Below are 22,277 nucleotides of genomic sequence, written 5' to 3' on the forward strand. Positions count from 1 at the left end.
TAGTAACGGGTCAGACTGACCCGTTGCCAGGTCAAGATGGCCCGGTAACGGGTAAGGCCTCCTTCGTCCTGGTATCCAGGTCAATTCTGAGCGGGAGTTCAATTAGATTGCATTTCAATAAGCACACAAATTAGGTGGTCGTGATTGGTTGATGCAAACCACGAAAATTTATTTTTGTCAGGATTTGTGTAAATGATAAAGAGGTTACTTCGATTTACTTGCAATCAAAGTAAGCAACATTTATGGTAGAGTCCAATGCTATGCTTTGACTGTAACTGCACTTTAGGAAAAAAAAACATAAATTTATGTTTGATGATAACTCTCATTTTGCAGCATCTACCCCGCCTCATGAAATTCGAGCCCCGTGCCTAATGTTGGCCGAATGTTTACTTTAAGATGATTATTTTTTTGGACCTTCTCCTTTTGACGATTCTACACAACTCTGTGAATAATTATTAAAAACTCTCTGAAATTAATTGTGTCTCTGCTTACCTGCCCACTTTACCGGAGGATCATTTGTCCATTGAAGCTCGAAACCATTGGGAGAAGAAGGATTATAAATCCCAACCAGTTTTTCGTCTCCATCTGAATACAAAATAACGTTGTGTCATTATAGTTGGATATAATTTGCCTGCGAAAGCAAATAGTTTGTTCTTGTTTAAACTTTATAAGAAAATCCCAAACGGATTTTGATGTGTTTAAAAAAAATTGTGATGACATTTCTGATAGGGAATCGCTTCTACTAATGGATGCAACCCTGCTTTTCCCGAAAATAAGTCGATACAATTCCATCATAATTATTTTGTATATTTTAATCATGGATAACTCTAAGTTCAATAATCAAATGCAAGTAGCCCTACTTGTGTACTTTCTCTTGATCTGCCTGATTTACAAAGCCAGCCATTTTGTAAAATTCCCATTCTAACTTTAATTATTGGTAGTTAAAGAAAATTAAACTAATAAAATTGGCGGGAAAATGGACGACTCACTTTGACTCTGCTCAACTTGCATAAGTCCCTTCCTGTCTCCGTCGAAAGTGAATTGCACAGGGCCCTTGGGATGAACAATAATGTGAAAGGAAATAAATGCGACTGAGTACAAGTTTAGGCCTCACCATTAATGCAAAGTCATCTTGTGTTTCTCACAATAGAATGTTTGCAACCAAACCGAGGCAAGGCTGACATGTTTTATTAATAAGGTCAAACTAGTCTGTCTTTGAAAAACCGACCCCCCGTTTTTACCATTGCCATTTCTCATTTTCTGGATGTGATCACTTAGGATTCCCCCCGTTGATTCCGCCCCCGTTCGGCCAATTTATTGTGTAGGAATTTCATGTGATAGCGCCCTCTTGTGACTTTTCTTCTTATGTCCGCGGGGGCACGGAATCCCCTGTGACTGCCGCACTAAGCTGAAACGGAACTTATTTCAAAAATATTATTAGATCAAGTTATTTAACTGCTTTCCTCAAAAGCTTTCCTTAAACTCAGAATGCATATTCCCTTTGACTCCAAACATGGTGCAACCAAGACAATTTGATGATGTCATTTAAATTTGGCATGGCTTGAATTTGGTTGTATGATTAACATTCACAAAGTTAACATTAATATTGATTTTACCGATACACCCTCGAAGTTGGTCGCATTCATGATTTCAAAGAACATTTCCGCCATTTCGTCGTCCTCGTAGGAGAAATTGGCAATGGACCTTGGTGGATCTGAAAACAATGTGTTTGGAAAAAGGGTTGGGTAATTTCCAACAAGAAAGTAGAAGAACGTAAGTGCTGCGAAAATCTCCCTTGATAGACTAGATAGTGTAATCTCTACTACTCTAGAAACAGTCAATATAAAACATGTAATGGTATACAACATGACTTAAATTCCCTTTTCGAAGATCATGCTTTGTTTGATACAGAACATGTCACGTGATATTTGTCTTGGGTTTTTACCAGAAAGCAATGCGAATGCAATGCACTATACCCCGTAGCAACGATATAGCAACAAATGTTACATACGCGTGTAATGCATCTTGGACCAATCAAACCAATGTTTGAAGAGAGAGATTAGCTCTTCCCAGCTTGTTATGTATGAGTTTGCCAAGCTCCATTGCGGGAAAATCATCTAAACAAACAAGAAACAAACCTCCATCGCCAAACAGCATTCGTTTTTACCATCTATAAAGCCCTGCCACCTTCAGTAGAAATGTCTGCAATACCAAGCTTCATGGCACGTTTTTTAGCATGTCGTGTGTAACCTTTCACATTTTCTAACACACTGACATCAATTATTATTTTTTTGCAAAGAGTTGCTTGTTTGTTTTTTGTAATTATTTCTTGCAATTTGTTATTGCAAGTTATAAAATTGTCATATTTTGATTGAAAGCCTACATGACTTTATGTTTCGCTTTGTATAATGTTTGTTATAAGTGAGTTTCAACAACAGCTGCAAAGAATTCGTTGACCTAACTATACGGCTGTGGTCAATGGACGACTCTCTTGCTTTTTGATTTGGTTAAAAAATCAATTTAAGTCTCGACGAAAAAAAATTTGAAAGAAAAATAATTATTGTTTCGTGTGTGCTGTATTAAGTTATTCTTTGACAATACAACTTTTACAACAAGTTTTGTTTAGTGTGGATGTATTGTAATTTATTAAGACCATGCATTTCTCGCGCGTATTTGAACTTGCCCACTATCGTTGATGAAACTTTGGTGTGAAAGTTCTTTCTATTGTTTATTTATTAGTTTGACTCTATCTCACTCTTATGTCCAAGCCCTTACATAAACAAGCTCCTCGTTACATCATGGACATGCTGCAAGTGAATATGTTTCAAAATTGTATAACCTGTACTTCAGAAATACTCAATGTTGTGGAAGTTAGTGATATGAAAATAATTAATTTGGTATTTCATTGCCTCTAACTGTAAACCAAAACTATTTTTAAAACGGAGGTTGGATAAGAGAGACGATTTTTTTTAAATTGTCTAAATACCGAGTTTTTGGAGGCGAGTCTCTGCTTCCTGGAGAGCCAGTGCGAGCGTCCAGACACTATCGAACCCGTACGGGGCTTCCTGGTAACCCGTCAGTATCTCTGGTGTCCCACCGACATACTCTTTATATTCGGCAAGAAATTGCTGTGTGTTCTGCCCAAAAGATACAAAACCTGATATTGAATTTCTACGGGTCGTTCATACTTATCAACATTTTCACATTTTGAACAAGTGTACTACAACCATACACATGTTCAAAACCTCCTCCCTCCCCCAAAATTGTATAAAGAAAAATGTGTTTCCCCCACAATTTTTGTATATGTGAAGTGCATGCAAACCCTGCTTATTACCAGTACAGATATAAACAAAAATCCATTATAAGAAATAAACATTCATCTTAAACAGATACAATACCGTAAATTTTCTGCGTTAAAGCACAGCTTACCTGACTTTGAAAAGGTCGAACAAACAATTGTTTTACTGATTTCTGAAAAACTGTTGCATTTTGATATTATGTTAGTTGTGTGCAAATCTGTAAACATTTATATTGTACTCTTGTACCAATTATTGTGCATACCCTTTATATAACACTAATTTATGCCAAAAATAATTACACCCATGGTGTCAATTTTAACACCCCAGTTCTGGCGGTGTATACGTTTCAGAGCACGAACTTGTTGTAAGGATTTAAGGAGTACTTCCAAAAAGGAAAAAATGAAACAATATTTGAAGGCAATGTGACTCTATCTTACAATTCCAGCAATACCGGGCTCCTCCGCCAGGCTGAGGGGCAGCGCGTCTGTCGTGAAGTACCCATTGACGGCCTCGGACATCTGGTCCGGTGTACAGTCGTGAACGTTTCCCTCGGAGTCCTCAAGTAACCACCACTGATAGCTGTACCAACCTATATAGAATTCAGTTTACAAGTTGACTAATATTCACGTTTCAAAAGTTCATTACACTGCAAAAACTTTGGTGGTAAAATTGACCAAAAAATAGAAAATCAAAATGAACATCAGATGATGTTTGTTTTGATTGTAGCCGCGGAAAGATGAAATACGCAAATGTGTGCTTGTGTGCAGTTACAACTTGATAAAAAAAGTGTACTGCTTTTCACACCAATTATGTTTTTTCCCCCTTTGCAAAAGGTTGGCCATGTACAACTTGAACGTCGATGGGCGTTTACTGAATTGACATTTATTCGAACCAGAATTATTGTCTAGTTTCACGCGTCGGTAATACCTCCCAGACATTGTACTTTTTTTTTAACCGTTCGATTGTTTCAATTCATCTATAAAAAATGTAGATGTATGCAAAAGAACTAGCGTGCGAAGATTTCATTTCAAAAGGTGATCGCGTTTCTTAACATATCGCCGAAAATCCGGAGCCCATTAAGTCCTCACAGAAAGAATAATCCCTAACTGGAAAACACAATCTGAACATTAAAACGTAAAGCCCTTTTCCCCATACACATTACTTCAAAGTGAAATGATTCTCAAAACTCTTTATATAATCGAAAGCTGTCAGGCTTCGAACCAACAGTTTGTATTGCCAATCGCCATTCATTTTAAGAGCGATTGCCAAACGCATCCCTCTTATACAAAACGTGATGTCTACCCCCAGTTATACCTTTGACAAAATGGTTGGCCATGAAATTAACGAACCATGGACTGAGCGTTTATTGGTATAATATATTTAATCCGAATTGCTCGTCTCGTCTAAAATACACGCGTTACTATTGCTATTGGTAATTACTCAAATTAATTGTTGACGTAAAAACTTACTTGGTAATGAGCAATGGAGAGCTGTTGATAGTATAAAATATTGTGAGAAACGGCTCCCTCTGGAATAACTTAGTTTTTGAGAAAGAGGTAATTTCTCACTGAAATTCTAAAAGACCTTGTAGCTGAAAGCTATAAACATAATGTTTGATTTTATGGTTTCTGTATGGCTTAAATCTTCGACGATATTGCTCCCCTGGCCGTGGCAATGGTCGTCAGTTGAAATTTATATCCGTCTCGATATTATCGATAACTGTTTCAAAGAGGTGCATTTTTTATTTACATTTTTTTTACGCTGATTGGCTTCAGTGTGACAACCCATTACTTCAACTAAAGTTCAACTTCAACAGAAATATTTGCTGGTTATAATGGAGCTTAGTGAAGAGCACGTTGGGCCATATTATGTGAGAAAGGGTGATTTCGGATCGAGGGGCCATGGCGCAACATATAGCTTGCCAAGGGGTATGTGTTTTGGGGTCAGACACATCTGATGACATGCAGTATTTTAATTAACCTATGTTGTGACCGGGCAATTTTAAATTCTTTGAAATAAACTATGTTTTGTTGTGTCATTTTTACTATTCCTGCCTTCACCTTTTGACTTGTTATGCTCCCCACTGGGCTATAACGTTTTCCCAATTATTTACCACGTCTATATTATAAGGAAATGAGGATATAGAAGAGTTTGCGGTAACACCATGTAATAACAATCTCTAAATGAGTTGGGGTGGTTCTGAAAAGAACCGTTGGGTTTACTCGACGTTTCGATCAGTATGCTCTGATCGTCTTCTGGAGAATGCTGGACTCTGATGCTGCATGCTGCTTAAGTACTAGGCGGTGGATCAGCGGTGATGCATGAAGGCGGGAAATGTAGGCGGGAAGTGAACTCGATGATGCGTGGTGAAACCTGTTGTGGAGCCTTGGGGGTTGTGTGGGGGGTGTGTGCTCATATATATAGGATAGTCATATATAGCACTTAATAAATGTGAATAATGACATACAAAACACAATACATGATCTCATTCAGTTTTTATATAATTAGTTGGTCTTTAGTGCTATATGCCACTCCCTTTCTTGTTTTATCTATCAGACTAACACGGCTATTTTTAAGTATAAGAAAATGGAAACACAACCACGCGTACCTGTGATAATCCAGACATATTTCTCGCCGTACATTCCTTCTTTGTAGGCCTGGCAAAACACTTGTCTCGCCCTCGTCTCGTAAAAGTTACCAATAATAATCCGTGCACCTTGTTTCTGTTGAAGGTAAATGAAGGATAAAAGACTCTAAGAAGCAATTTGTCAATTTTCGTCAGAAACTAGGATGACTGTTCAAATAAGAAGAACATGTATTATTTTAGGATTGGTAAAAACTATATTGTTAAATTTCAGTCAAAAAAATTACTGGTTAATATAAAGTGTTAGTTCATTGTAAAACCATGTTTTGTTCTGTGAAATATTTTCCTCTGAAATAAGTCATATTCGATAATATTGTAACAAACAAAAAATGCAATTAGCTGATTTCGGTTTGTATAACCAATATTAAGGACAATGCGTTTACATGCTGAAAATTGTGCACGTCTTTTGCACTACACTTTTCCTGACTCTTCACTTTTCAGCAGATTAAGCCCAAATGTTCAAATGTTTGTTATTTCATGTGCATGGTTGATTACACACAACATGAACCCAGTCTGTGACTTTTTTTGTTATCAGCTCTACCATTCATGTAATGCATTTAAATGAGTGGGTTTAATTTGAACTTGAGTTAGTTATTGATTCTGTTTAGAACCGTGGGATAAGTGACAATATTGAAAATTTTTGTTATCACCATTGTGCGGTGTATTTAGATAGGATTTGAGGCATTGCGTGGTGAGGTACACAAATATTTTTTGGTTTGCGGTAACACCACGTGTGTATCTGTTGGGCGCGATCGGTCAATCTGCGCGATCAACCGATCGCGCTGCGCTATCGACCGATCGCGCTGCGCTATTGAAATATCTATTGGTCGCGCAGCAATCGGTCGATCGCGCAGCAATCGGTCGATCGCGCAACAATCGGTCGATCGCGCAACATTCGGCAACGAACATGCGCGATCAACCGATCGTGCGGGAATGGCTCAGCGCGATCGGCCGATTGTGCAGGAATGATTTTGCGCGATCGGCCGATTGTGCAGGAATGATTTTGCGCGATCGGTCGATTGTGCAGGAATGGTTTTGCGCGATCGGCCGATTGTGCAGGAATTGTTTGGCGCGATCGGCTGATGTTCAGGGGCCGAATTCACAAAGATGTAACATTGATTGTAACTGCAAATCAATCGTAATGTGACTTCACTATATAAATCACTATGGTGATACTGAAAATTTGTCCTGCTATGAATTTTATTGCTTTGAGAAATCGCCCTAAGGAATAGTTTATCTGCACGATCGGTCGAACGCGCGAAACCATTCCTGCACGATCGGTCGATCGCGCAAACCCATTCCTGCACGATCGGTAGATCGCGCAAAACTTTTCCTGCACTATCGGTCGATCGCGCAAACCCATTCCTGCACGATCGGTAGATCGCGCAAAGCCTTTCCTGCGCGATCCGCTGATAACGGGAAAAAATACTCGTAGCGCAATCGGTCAATCGCGCAAAGATGTCATTGCGCGATCGACTGATTGTTACGCGATCGACCGATTGTTGCGCGATCGACCGATTGCTGCGCAACCAATTAATCTTAATTTGATCGTTCAATAGCGCAGCGCGATCGGTTGATCGCGCAGATTGACCGATCGCGCCCAACATATCTACTTGCAAGATGGAGTTTGTTTTTAGAGAACTGTCTTTCTTTATTCTACTACCGCAAAGTAGATTTATCGGATGTTTGGGAGATTTCTCAGTTCTGAAAAGATCTGTCCTGCTTTTTAAACTACTACCCGGGCGGAAGGTGTAGAAAAAATGGCTGGGACAACTCTTAAAGACAGTGGACACTGTTGGTAATTACTCAAAATAATTATTAGCATAAAACCTTTCTTGGTGACGAGTAATGGGGAGAGTTTGATAGTATAACACATTGTGAGAAACGGCACCCTCTGAAGTGCCATAGTTTTCGAGAGAGAAGTAATTTCGAGACCTTAGATTTAAAACTTGAGGTCTCGAAATCAACCATCTAAACGCACACAACTTCGTGTGACAAGGGTTATTTTTCTTTCATTATTATCTCGCAACTTCGATGACCGATTGAGCTCAAATTGTCACAGGCTTGTTATTTTATGCATATGTCGAGATACACCAACTGTGAAGGCTAGTCTTTGACAATAACCAATAGTGTCCACTGCCTTTAAGCTTATAGGATCGTAATTAACTGCACGCACTACCGCGGAGTCAGTTCTTGAATTGGTCTCTAGATATTAATTACACACACTTAATGTATAATTGTACCTTGAGATTGGAAACAGAGAGGGAAGGATGATCGGCAAAACTTTGAGAAGCAATAATTTCGATTCCGTGGCTCTCAGCCTCACTAAGAAAATCCACTGTTGGCTGAGGAAGAAAATGTCATGTTCATCAATTCTCTTGTTATCAAAAAGTGTGATATAATCATACAAAAACATGTGTTAATTTTTTTTTAAGCCAAGTGGGTCTGAATTGTTGTAGTACCCCACAAGGGAAACCAGTCGTTAAAGGCAGTGGACACTATTGGTAATTACTCAAAACAATTATTTGTGTAAAACCTTACTTGGTAGTGAGTAATGGGGAGAGATTGATGGTATAAAACATTGTGAGAAACGGTTCCCTCTGAAGTTGCGTAGTTTTCGAGAAAGAGGTAATTTTCCACGATTTTGATTTCGAGATCTCAAGTTTAGAACTTGAGGTCTCGAAATCAACCATCTAAACGCACACAACTTCGTATGACAATGGTTATTTTATGACCAATTGAGCTCAAATGTTGTTATTTTGTTATTTTACGCATATGTTGAGATACACCAACTGTGAAGGCTAGTCTTTGACAATTACCAATAGTGTCCACTGCCTTTAACATCATGTGACCTATTTACATGGGCGTTCCTGAAACTGCTTTTTAAATAATATAACAACAAATCATGTAAAAATATACAGGAAAGACTCAAAATGTTTGTATCTCCAACTGATAAACTACTGTATTATAAGTGTAAAGTTACTTAATTAAAACTTACTAATTCGCCTAAACCTTTACCTGCCTTGTTGTGAGACGTTGTGCATATGACGTCATTTGTGTAGAATGACCTAATTGGCTGGAGATCCAAAGAAGGTTTTTCATGCCCTGTAATGACTGCGCGTATTGTGCGTTTGAGTTGTTTCTACGTTGTTTACCTCTTGGGTCCTGCGTGATTACGTCAGTGCGTATAAAATGTACTCCCCTTTAAATGATGTTTAAATTATCAAACTTAAAGGGTCTGTCTCGGTTGGTAGTCACTCGAAAAAAATGAATGGCAAAAATATACTTGTATAAGAAGTACAGCAGAAGATATAGTATGTGCATTTTGTGGAAACATTTCATTGCGAAGTACTATTCGGTTATGGAAAAAGATTTCACTTTATATCTCAAAATTTGTTAACCCTCTAGTCCCTGCACCGCCCAAGTTTGCTGAAAACTAATACTTCAAGATTCTTGCAGTTAGTTACTGGAGTCGTAGTTCAAATTTTAAAAGATAGCCACAGCTTAATTTTTATGCACAATTTGAACCTTGATACTTGTATAAAAGTACAAGTTCGCATGAGAACAATAAATGTCTCTCGTTAAACGGCTACGGTAATTTTTATGGCGAATATTTGTTTGTAAGGATAAAATGGACACAATAGCTTTTCAAGGCTTTTATCTGACTCAATGATTATACTGATTAAATGCGACGGCGTGAGTTTTCAACAATATTATCATGAATGATGAATAAATACAGTTTCCTTTGTGTTTACTAATGAGCTTCTTGTTGTGGTAAGAGCTAAATTATTTCACCATCATTAGCTTCATTAGCTTAATAATGACTATCGAGGATTCTTTTGATGTTCCTTTTTTTTTCTACAAACACAAGCTAGCAAGCTTTCCGCCTACCACATACAGTATCGATAGGCGGCTGGGCGGTCCAGTGGCTAAATGGTTAAAGTAAGAAGCGTTGCCACTTGTGTATTCCTGTATGGATTATTCTCTCTGTGTGGAAATAATAACTCGCTCCGGATTTTTGGCGAACCCCCCCCCCCCCCAAAAGAAAAAACAATAAAAAAAAAAACCCAAAAAACAATGAAATCTTCATGAGTTAATTAAACAACTATATTGGATTAAAACAGTCGAACGGTTCTAATAACCGAAGGTTTGCACCATATGATTGCCTTTTAACAAGTCACCTTAAATTGTCCAATGCCCATGGTTATTGTACACTCACCAGTGAAAAAAGATCAATAGTTTCGTGTAGCGTAGCCACTTTAGTCCAACCAAAGTGTTTAAGAACGGCAAACTTGACAACGTTGAAGACGGTCTCTGGTGGGAACGCTCGAAAGAACATCGGAAACAAGTCTCGGTTTGAAAGCAGCGGAGAGGCCGATGAATAAGACAGCTAATTGAAGGAGAAACAAAATGGGTGCTGGGGTGAATCAACTTTTATGAGATTGAAAATAAGTTCAAAGATTTACACATTATGCCTGAAATGCTGTAATTTGTTTTTTAAATGGCTGAAAACAGTGATGGGGTGTGCACTATTATTCTTGACTCAGTGATCGATTGTGATATAAACTGTCTGTCGCAACAACTTCGATGACCATTACGCCAAAAAAAAAATCCCAGATTTGTTATTTTATGCATTTTTAGGGATACACCAAGTGAGAATACTGGTCTTTGGCAATTACCAAACGTGTCCAGTGCCTTTAAGATGTGCTTCAATCTTAATTGCTGAGGCAACGTGTGATGTCACACAGTACAAATCACTATGAGAATATTGACAACTCATCTTATGATGAATCTTAGTTCTTTGTGGAATTAAGCTCTGTTCGCATTGTTTTGCAAATATATTGATCTTTTGTATTCCAGTGCATTTCATGGCAGGCAAGATACAGGTTTTCTCGGCCATTTTCGGAAAAGGAGCAGTCAATTTAACCATCACGCTATTCTATTTCGCGCGAAATCGAATGCTATTCAAAAGGGGCATTCGATTTCGTTTCATGATTAGTCAAATGTAATGTTACGTCACTCGATTTAACAAAATAATCATTCAATTTAACAATTTATTAAAGCAGCATTCAAATTCGCAGTCGCTTCTTGAGGCGTGTGTGTCTCGAAAAAGAATGACGATACACTAAGTAGAACGTAGTGCTAAAGGAATTTGACTAGACTCAAAACGAAATTGAATGGCCGATCGATTCTGAATTTGAAACGCAGTAACAACTGGAGAGACAAAGAAGCTTTATTTCGAACACATGAAAATGAAATTGGCTGCTCATTTGCCGAATTCGACCGAGAAAACTTTTATTACACTGTCAATAAATGTGAGGTTTGACATGTGTAATATTATTTCAACATGAATTCAAGTAGCGTTAAAAAAGAAATCAACAATATCACCAAACGTATATTGTGCCTTTAAAGACACTGGACACTATTGGTAATTGTCAAAGACTAGTCTTCACACTTGGTGTATCTCAACTTAAGCATACAATACCAAACCTGTGAAAATTTGAGCTCAAGCGGTCGTCGAAGTTGCGAGATATTAATGAAAGAAAAAACACCCTTGTCACACGAAGTTATGTGCGTTTAGATGGTTGATTTTGAGACCTCAAATTCTAAATCTGAGGTCTCGAAATCAAATTCGTGGAAAATTACTTCTTTCTCGAAAACTATGTCACTTCAGAGGGAGCCGTTTCTCACAATGTTTTAGACCATCAACCTCTCCCCATTACTCGTCACCAAGAAAGGTGTTATGCTAATAATTATTTTGAGTAATAACCAATAGTGTCCACTGCCTTTAATGCACTTTTACCTGAATCAAATTCCAATGGTGTGATGTCTGTGCAGTAGCTTGTGTTACCAGCGAGCACCCTCCACCAAGTATCATGATTTTAGTGGTGGTGTAGTTATATAATTCCCGATACATCACGTCGGTGCCCTTCCCGCCATTACACTGGAAACAATTACAGAGAGGAAAGAATACTAATGAAAATCCTTAAACTGTTTTATTTTATTTTATTTTGTTAAGAAGTGCCCCCTGAAAAGACAAGCATAATATCCCATAGGGATAGCTAAGTGCTTGTTTCAACAGACAATTCCACGATAAAAAAAAAAAAAAACAAGAAGAAAAGAAAGGAGATAATGATTATTAGACTATGCCTCACTCACTAGAAAGTGATGAGAGACACAACACCTAGCATCACACTGCAATCATAATTGCCGTAAAACAGGACGTTACTTATGGTATTTCTGTGACGTCACTCATTTGATGAAAGTGTAGATTATTTTTACGTTACCAAATGGCTAATCCCTACTTGTCAGTGCACTGACACTGCAGTGTATAGATTCGAAACTTGAGTTTCGTGGGTCAAACCAATTTCGAAGTTTTTTTTAAAGGAAGATTACAAAATGGTTGGGAAAAGGTTGTCTATTAGATCACAGATTTACATAACACTTACACTTTTTAATGATGATGATGATAGTAGAAATTATCCCTTGTAATATTTATAACTGAAATATCTTAATTCTGTCTGAATTTGATGGGAAATAAAGAAAACTGATTTCTTGTTTGGAGTCTATCTCCCACAGTCCGCGTTATATTCGTTTTGTTATAAATCGATGTTATGCAAAACGTGTTATCGTTTTTCAACTGTTTTCTTTGTGACCCAGATGGCCGATCGATCTCAAACGTCTACAGCTTTGTCATGTTATGTGTATGGTGGATTACATAAAGTGCTTACACTGCCAGCAACTGTTTTGTAAGCAAAATAAAAATAAAAATTAAAAGGAAAAAGGTAATGATCCTTTAAAGGATTCGGGTACTTTTTCAAAATGTCCACAGATTTACATTAAACTTACACAGGGTTTGAAGATAATGATAGTGGAAAGCTTCCCTTCAAATATTACTAAGGTTGTGTAGCTTTTGAGAAATGAGTAAAACAAGTCACAAAATAATTTTCGTCTCATGAGCCTAAAATTATTTTAGCATGTAAAATCCCCTTAACCAGTTATGATATTATACCAAAACCATAGCATAAACTGTGTAAGTTTAATGTAAATCTGTGGACATTGTGTTTTTTGTTAGGAAAAAGTACATACCCTTTAACATTGGCTATATTCTGAATGGCCCTTGTATGATCAATCTTACTCAGAATCAAACAAGATCGTATTTCTCACTATACCTTGGATATAATAATTGTCCTAAATTGAATCATGATTCAATAAAGACATTTGTATCAAAGGACAAGGTCTCTTATCCCGGTCAATGGATGCAGCAAATTAAAGTTAATTAGACTAGCTGAAGTCGATCCTTTATATATTGTTAATCAATATTAAATTTTGGAGTATAAAAGCTGATAAACACGTTTAGGAATGCGAACATACTACAGATGTTCATGAAGAGTTTCACTAACACATCTGCTTAGCATTTGACTTTCAAACATTTCTCCTGGACTGGGAGATTATCCTCCTGTGATGAAATAAATAAATTGAATTCAATTGAATTGAACTGAGTTAGTTCTGTGTTCAGAGCAAAAATACCTGTGTAAAGGTTTGGCTTATCGACCGTGCCTGCAAATCAAATTGAATCAATAATTTCCCTGTTTCTACATAGGTGGATATAGTGCCGCGACATAAATAAATCAAAATTCCACTCTTATCCAGTAAGTACACAATATATTTCACACAAAATACCATCGAGTGTATAAATGACCGTTGTTGTGAACGAACACGATCGTGCACGTATACATGTACATCACACGATTGTACGCACACGTGTACGTACACGATACAAACGGTTGTTTCATTCGTTACCGAGGTAACGCTTCTTATAATTCAAACTTTGGGGATAACAAGTGATATATTTTTCCATGACGGTATAGTATCTCGAAGTCAAATGTTTCTCAAAATGCATTAAATATACTATCCAAAGCTGTTGTTAAAGGAACACGTTGCCTTGGATCGGTCGAGTTGGTCTTTGAAAGGTGTTTCAAAACGTTTGTTATAAAATGCAGATGGTTAGAAAGATATTTTATAAGTAGAAAACAATGATCCACACAAATGTGCCTCAAAATTGCACGGTTTTCCTTTTACTTTGCGAACTAACACGGTCGGCTTTTAATGGGAGTCAAAAAATTGACTCCTATAAATGGCCGACCGTGTTAGTCTACGAGGTCAAAGGAAAACCACGTAATTTCGAGTGATACTTGTGTGGATCATTGTATTCTACTTTTACAACATCTTTCTAGTCATATGCATTTTATAACAAACGGTTACAAACGCTTTTCAAAGACCCACTCGACCGATCCAATTGGCAACGCGTTCCTTTAGCTTCTATCGTAAGTTTGTATTGCCATTTTTATTTTCAAAGTCATTTCCAAACATACACAGACCCTAAATGCTAAATAGAGTAAAAATGTTTTTAAAAATGTGGGTTTTTTTCCCAGCAAAAATTGGAAGATAGCAACAACACACAAAATTGAAATGGGTGAAACTACTCTTTACGCGATGTTGGGATAACATTGATAGGCCGAAAGAGTTCGTTCTAAATGACCCCTCGGTAATATGATTTAAATCGAGGACATTCTCGGTAGTAATTCGTTGTTAATTTATTTGTCTTTTTTCTTGTTAATGGCATTGTTGTTTTCCAAAGCTTTTAAGAGAACTCCCCACTCAAATTATGGGACCGGTCAATGTAGTTTTTATGCTCATATGTCGAATTAACTTTTATTTGTTTAAACCGAAGGGCCCCCCCAATTTTTTTTTTATATATATAAATGAATAGATAATACAATTGATTATCCATATTATGTTAATCAAGGTTTTGTGTCGGTAATGGATTGGCAACATGGCACTTAGCAACATGACACTTGGCAACATGGCACTTAGCGACATTATCAGATTCAACTGTTTTGGGTGAACAAAATTGATCCAAACCATAGTTCAACGGGAATCCGTTTTCTTCAATTTTGGAGGCAAAACAGAAAAAATAATAAGAACAACTCCAAAAACACAAGACAGTTAAATATGGACAAAAGACAAACAACATGGAAGAACAATTGGAGATTAGATCATATCCAATCAGTTTGTTGTATTCTTATCAGATGATAGTCCTGCCTAACAACACATCCACATGAAAGATCTACAAACTCAACCGATTCTTTACTTTTTGCTTAAAAACTGGTCTCTCCATCCCTCTCAATCGACAAGTTACAAGTGAATTATAAATCATGCCTGAACAAATCATGACATATTCGTCCATTATTGTTTTACTTGGTAATCCAAACCCTTAGCTCTTGCCATACACTCTTCAGTAACATAACAAGTTCCAGTTTGCCTAATTTCTTAGTATTTGTTCTTCCTCATATTTCTTGTTTCATCTATAGCGATGGCGCTTCCCATTTTAGTCTTTTTTCATGGTAGTATGGTTTTTTCATGGTTTTTCATTGTGTTAGTAAATAACAAAATATATCCAACAACACCGACCGCTTTTCTTCATTATTTCATAATTAACATTGCCATGCAAAATTAGCGCTTTGTCAAGAGATATTGATACTCATTTTAAGTAATCCAAAAACTGTGTACTTCATCTAGTCATCTGAGTGCTTTTTCATTCCAATCCAATCTATAACTCATTTTTTTTTTCTTCAAGTGCAGTATAGCCCTAAATATAATGAATAAATATTGGTGTTCACGCAACGGTACTAACTTAATATATAGGGTGTAGTGGAATTAATTGCTGGTTGTCTCAACCGGAACGGAACGCTACATCTACAGGATCCGGGTTGAGCCAATACTATACTTCGGGGCAAATTTCCGCTGAGGTTGGGCTCTCAAATTTGATTAGTCAAATGTCATGTAATTTTATATTGGCTTGTGATTGGTTTCTGTGTTGGATAGATCAACAACGCTTGAATTTATTAAAACAAATTCATAAAAGTATATTAACGGTTTCTGTTAGAGCAGGATGCTATGCTTAAAGGCGCTGGACGCTATTGATAATCACTCAAAATAATTGTAAGCATAAAAACTTAGTAACAAGCAATGGAGAGAGCTGTTGCTTATTTAACACATTGTGAGAAACGGCTCCCGTGAAGTAACGTAGTTTTTGAGAAAGAGATAATTTCTCACTCAAATAATGAAAGACTGAAGACTTTTATTATGGATCTGAAAGCAAACGTAAATTACTCTTTCGATTCGACGACCAATTGAGCTAACATTTTCACAGGTTTGTTATTAACATTTATGCACGTTGGGATACACAATTACCAAACGTGTTTAGTACCTTTACATGGAAAGCATACCTTTGGGCTTTTGGAACCGTTTAATTGTTGTAATCCTAAATGTGGACGTATATGCATAAAACTAACATCTGAAAACTGCATTTCAAAAGGTGGTCGCGTTTTTGAGATATCGCCAAAAGAAATGGAGCAATTTTTTGCCACGCAGGAAAAATAATCCCTTTTATAGGAATACACGATCTGAGAAGCGCAGGCTATACGTGGGCTTCTCATAATTTCAATCCAATTTAGGGCATAAAAACTTTCATCATTGTATACATAACCGCATTACATCGAAATGAATGATTCTCAAAAAGATTTATACCACCAAACCCTACTGTAGGCTTGCCTAACCAAAGGTTTGTTGTTGCCATACATTTTAAGTATGATTACCAAACGTATACCTTCCCTTTAAAACTTTTTTCCTTTTTTTTTTGCATTTTCATCTTACAGGAAATAAGTTCCAGTCTTTCCCAACGTGGATGTGTAATGGTGCACCGTACAGTGACGTGTGTGTTCTGCTTGAGTTACGGTGGTTCTCCTAATTTTATCAGTTATTTATATCGCCCCATTGTCACTTAAATCGTCACACAGTTCTAACCTAAAGAAGGAAACCCCTTTCGTTGTCAACTTATTGCAAGACATCTTGGAGATAAACGAGGTAAGTGATGGCATCAACGAAGGTCACCATATTTTAAAAGAGGGTAGAGAGTCCATTATAGAGGTTTTTCTTGTCTCGATCATTTCAACAGGGAACAACCTCTAGTAATCTCTCTTGATAGCGGATCGGTCGTGAATTCGTCACACAAAAACGCTGGCCATTATGAAAAACCCGCAACAACAACTGCAACAACCCCACAACGCCAAAATTGTTTTTTAAATTGTACACCGAGCTTAAACAGAATTATGTGATGCTACTTTGTATGAATAATATAATATGAATATAAGACTTCTCTTGAAATATTATTCCATGAAATGCTTTACTTTGCGAGAAATCATTAAAACAATTTTTAAATTCTCGTTGTCGAGAATTACGGATTTATTTTAAACACATGTCATGACACGGCGAAACGTGCGGAAAAAGGGTGGGTTTTCCCCGTTATTTTCTCCGACTCCGATGACCGATTGAGCCTAAATTTTCACACGATTGTTATTTTGTATATCAGTTGTGATACACAAAGTATGGGCCTTTGGACAATACTGTTTACCGAAAGTGTCCAATGGCTTTAAAGCCATTATAAACTTTCGGACCAGAAAAAAAAAGTTCACAGATTTACAAATAATTTACAGGGTTTAGAGAATGATAAATTCTCGACATCGAGAATTACGAATAAATTTTATTTTAAACACATGTCATGGCACGGCGAAACGTGGGGAAACAAGGTGTGTTTTCCCCGTTATTTTCTCCCGACTCTGATGACCGATTGAGACTAAATTTTCACAGGTTTGTTATTTTATATAAGTTTTAATACACGAAGTGTGGGCCTTTGGACAATACTGTTTACCGAAAGTGTCCAATTGCTTTAACCTCAAGTTTTTCTTAATTAAAGCTTGTTAAGTCCCACAATGTTATTACTTTTTTTAATTGTGTAAGTTTTAAAATGGCGCGCGCGTTAATTTTGAACTTCCGCAGCTGATATAACTTCCGGTAACCTATTGCGACACTTTGGCGAAGGTTATTCCAAAGCCGTTAGGCACAGCATTAGACAGGTTTTAAGATTAGATCAGAATGGTATATTATATTAGCCAATGATTAAAAACAATCACAGGAATTTGAACGGACTCATCTAAAAAAAAAATAATAAAAAAAAGTTATCCTAAAATACAATACTATAAATATACAAACTTTGTAAACAAAATTAGCCTGATGAAACAAAGACAATACTGTTGTGTCACGTAACATTTTACATTACCTCAGTATTATGAGGGAGTAGTACCAGTTCATACCCGGGTAAAACATTCATAGTGTTCACGTACTTGATACCCAGGCGTGTAGCCGGAAGTTGTCCCTGACCCCCTGCCCAGTTACCGGACAGCGGGTACAACCCGAGAAGGTAAATCGGCGTAGTTGCGGCAGCAGCTCCAGCAATACGCAAGACACATAGCATCCACAAACCGATCCAAAAACGCGCCTTAAAGAACACATTTTGAAGAAGATACCTGGTCCACAACATTCTGTTTCAGACCTCCTCGCTAGATGACAAGAAGTTGAATGTGAGACTCTTAAGATGTCATTCCCACTTTGTATATCCACATTTCTTGTTGAACCTTTTAAACGTCAGACAATGTAATCATGTCTCTTGGGTATTGGTTGCTTGTTGTTCGGGATAAACTCTCAGGCATGGATGTCTGTGCGGAGAGCATTCGAAGAAATCTCTGATGAATGGTCATCGAGTTGAATGTCTCACTGTATTTCCGTTTGAGGTACCGCGGGACAAGTGTCCATCTCTCCGTGCCGACTCGACGCCACCTCGAAAAGAAAACCGTACATGTTGTTTTGAATGTCGCGGATTATCCATGATGGAGGTGTATGTACTATTTTGATTTGTTTTTGTAAAAACAAAAAACCAAAAACGCTAGGTCTGAAAGATACATAGGTGTCAAAGCACTTTGTTCGAGGTTGTGACCGAGGCTTAACACGAGACCAGTGATTGGCTGTTGGTGCCTCGTACCTGGCTTAATTTGGTAAACGAATGATTTATGCAGTGAACGGTTTGTTGAGGAGGCGGTGGATGATGAGTCTTGCGTGTGGCTGGAAATACTGTTATAAGTGATCGATATTATAAAGCAATTTCCTCTTCCTCATATAAGGATAGACGAAGAGCAGTGGGGAATCTCTTGAAGACACACCATATCCACTCTCTAAACGTAAAAGAGTGAAAAACACCACTCTTTACAATTCGAGCTGTCCCTCATATGGCTCTTCAAAAAGAGTGGCGGTTTTTTCACTCTTTTAGAGGGGTTTCACTCCAGGACAGAGTGAAAAATCACTCAAAAAGATGCAAAATTCAATCTAAAAGAGTGGAAGACCACTGCACTTGAAAAAGAGTTGTCACTCGTAAAAAGATATGGCCCTTGAAAGAGTGCCTTTTCACTCTTTTACAAGAGAGCAGCTTTGTATTGGGTTCACTCTGTGGACATTCCTTTGCTTTATGACTAGTTATGGGAAATTCTATTCTTCAACACTGTAAAACCAAACACTGTGTGGATGTGTGTATAGTCCACATAGTGTTTCACCACTTCGTAAAGCACACATTCTCAAAGCATCCTATAGTGGAGACATTTTTGTTTTTCCGTTTCCCTGTACTTCAGATTTTCCCGTAGACTTTTTACACAAAATTCCTTGTGGAACACCCAGGTATTTAGAATTTTCCCATGGAGTCCTGTTATTTTCCCTTTTTTTGTTTTGTCCTTGGTCTCCAGAAGGTACCGTACAAACGAGAGCACTTAAACCATATAGTTATATATCTAGTTCTTATAAATAACTCTATGACTTAAACACACACTTACACACTTATAGCTGCACTTCAGTATAGAGAAGATCAAACAGTTGCTCATACTACAGAGTGTCATCCTATCTGCTGCCCAATGCCGGTGTCGCATGTATGCAATAATGTCCGGATGACAGTATTGCATATGCAATAATGTCCGCCGGACGGTTTTGCATATGCAATCGTGTCCGCCCGGACGCTGCTGCATAATGCAACTGTGTTCGCCCGGACACATTTGCATATGCAGTTATGTCCGCCTCCGTGCAAAACAGTCCTTGCAGTAAATTAAAGCCCTTGGTCGACGGAACACGTTCGCCATTTTGTTTACAAGCTATAATAAGTGCATGTCATGAATGACATGGGAAATGTTCGGCCGTTGGGTATTCGCTGCAATCATAAAATACGTGAATATTCATGATACATATACGTAGGTTCAATGCATGTCATAGATATAGTATAAAAGTTATTCTATTCTATATCTATGGTGCATGCACTATCGCTTACGCGCGCACATACACAATGTACATGTACAGTCATGTACTATGTCCACCGGACGGTTTTTGCATAGCCCCGGACACGATTGTTTATGCAAATGTGTCCGGAGCGGACAGTATTGCATGGCGGACACAATTGCATCTGACACCGGTGTCCAAGGGAAATCTCTCCGCGTGGATTCATATCCTCAATATTGTGAGATTAACGTGGGCTGAAAGATGATGAACCAACAGAGGGCGCTACAGAGGAAGTTTGTGCTCAGTTCGCGGGGGGGGGGGGGGGCACCCAATCTCCTTCCATACCGGCTTAATGCCTCACACTTGATTAACTCAAGGTTTTTTAGGTTTGAGACTGATATAAAGATTGACCGTCACTTTATAATTTTGCCCTGGCCGTACAGCTTTTATGGCACAGATCCTCAAGAAAACGAGGTTGATGAAGTACCGTTACCGCTCCAGTATTTCGATCGATATTTGCAATTTTGTTTTCTTCTTTCAATTACAACCTAAAAATTCGTTCTTGTATTGTGTTACAAGGCATCCCATATACAGTGTAAGTTTCGGCTTCTTGTGTAAATGCCCCCTCTGAGTAGTTTTCTTGTAACAAATGTTTGTTTGTGAAGGCTTATCCATGTGGAATTAAATGGTTATGATATGAAATGAAATGAAAGTACGCTTTACTGATTGGATATCAACCCGGTAAACTTTCAACAAAATTGCAGCATACACACAAGGCACTGTGGAGGAGTTGAGTTAAGTACGAAGATTAAAAATTGGACATCTGCTTTTATTTTTTAGTTTAATTTTTTTTTTATAAATGAGGGGGAACAACAACGCAGAATAAACGTTTTTGTGTGTGATCTTTTCAACCATTAACCAGTCTTCTCCCTAAAGACTTGATTGAACATTCAATGGCATCCACTTTCTGACTGTCACCCGTGATCCATGGTCACTATTATTTGATAAGTACCGTCACGCATTGTCATTATTATTTGATAAGTATTTCAATATTTTGAGGAGTTATCGTAGCATGTGTATAACATCCTACCTCCATGGTATAACTACCAATAAAGGAGGGAATGTTCACACACAGGATAAATCAAATCACACAGGACCTTTACGCTATTACACAAACAAATTGTCAGAAAATGCTACATGGTAATCTGTAAATAATGCACCTTTTAGTTTGTGTGATTAAGATTGAGTATGAAGTATTGATGGACAAATTCTTTTATCTGTCATGCATTGTCATTATTATTTGATTAGTATTTCAATATTTTGAGGGGTTATCGTAGCATGTTTATAACATCCTACCTCAATGGTATAACTACCAATAAAGGAGGGAATGTTCACACTCAGAAATCAAATCACACAGGACCTTAACGCTATAAAAACATTGTAAGTAAATACTTCGTGGTAATCTGTAAATAACGCACTTTTGTGTGATTAAGATTGAGTATGAAGTATTGATGGACAAGTTCATTTATCTGTTTGCCTATCATAAACTTACGCCCCTCAAAATAAACTGCACACAGGCGTGTATTAGGGCTTTGACACAATGTTATGTAAAAAATGCCTAAGTAAGTGTCCAGTGTCTTGCAACATCAAATCATATCAAACTGAATCATCCCGCTCACTGCAGCGTGAAAGAATCATAAATAGCTCATTGTCACCAACAGAGGGCGCAATAGGCTTAAACCTTTCCCAAAAAGTGCAGGCAAGGAAATCGGTCATGTTTTGAACTGTAGGGGCGCTGTCATTTCATTTGCCATACCTTCTTCGTTTTTATTGGATAATATACTTAGATAACCAATGAAACTTAAGTCTGCGTGGATGGTCACGAGAATATGTACTTTATTTTCTTTCCATTGCATGAATATCATCCACTTAAAAAAGTTGTAACTGTTTGAGCAAACCTGGGTGAGGTAATGTAATGAATGAAGAAAGACAGAAAACTTTAATTGAAAAAAAAAGAAAAAAAGAAAAGAAAAAAAGAATATAAAAAGTATTTGAGAATTTCCTTTTTAACAAAGAATACCTTTTCACTTCAGTTGGCGGATGCTTACGGCAGTACAGAGTAT

General features: G+C 37.5%; 1 protein-coding gene across 1 annotated transcript in view; it reads right to left on the reverse strand.

The window, feature by feature from the left end:
* LOC139949436 (gamma-aminobutyric acid type B receptor subunit 1-like) overlaps positions 1 to 22,277 on the reverse strand; it is a 39,830-nt gene that overhangs the window by 8,453 nt on the left and 9,100 nt on the right. Inside the window, exons 2-11 of the mRNA XM_071947765.1 lie at positions 20,344 to 20,362; positions 11,747 to 11,887; positions 10,163 to 10,333; positions 8,187 to 8,288; positions 5,908 to 6,022; positions 3,737 to 3,888; positions 2,987 to 3,137; positions 1,617 to 1,714; positions 990 to 1,053; positions 493 to 585 (exon numbers count right to left, since the gene is read on the reverse strand). Of these exons, the coding sequence (XP_071803866.1) occupies positions 493 to 585; positions 990 to 1,053; positions 1,617 to 1,714; positions 2,987 to 3,137; positions 3,737 to 3,888; positions 5,908 to 6,022; positions 8,187 to 8,288; positions 10,163 to 10,333; positions 11,747 to 11,887; positions 20,344 to 20,362 (1,106 nt within the window). The remainder of the gene's footprint in view (positions 1 to 492; positions 586 to 989; positions 1,054 to 1,616; positions 1,715 to 2,986; positions 3,138 to 3,736; positions 3,889 to 5,907; positions 6,023 to 8,186; positions 8,289 to 10,162; positions 10,334 to 11,746; positions 11,888 to 20,343; positions 20,363 to 22,277) is intronic.

Source organism: Asterias amurensis, chromosome 17, assembly GCF_032118995.1.
Source record: "Asterias amurensis chromosome 17, ASM3211899v1".
Taxonomy (NCBI): Eukaryota; Metazoa; Echinodermata; class Asteroidea; order Forcipulatida; family Asteriidae; genus Asterias; species Asterias amurensis.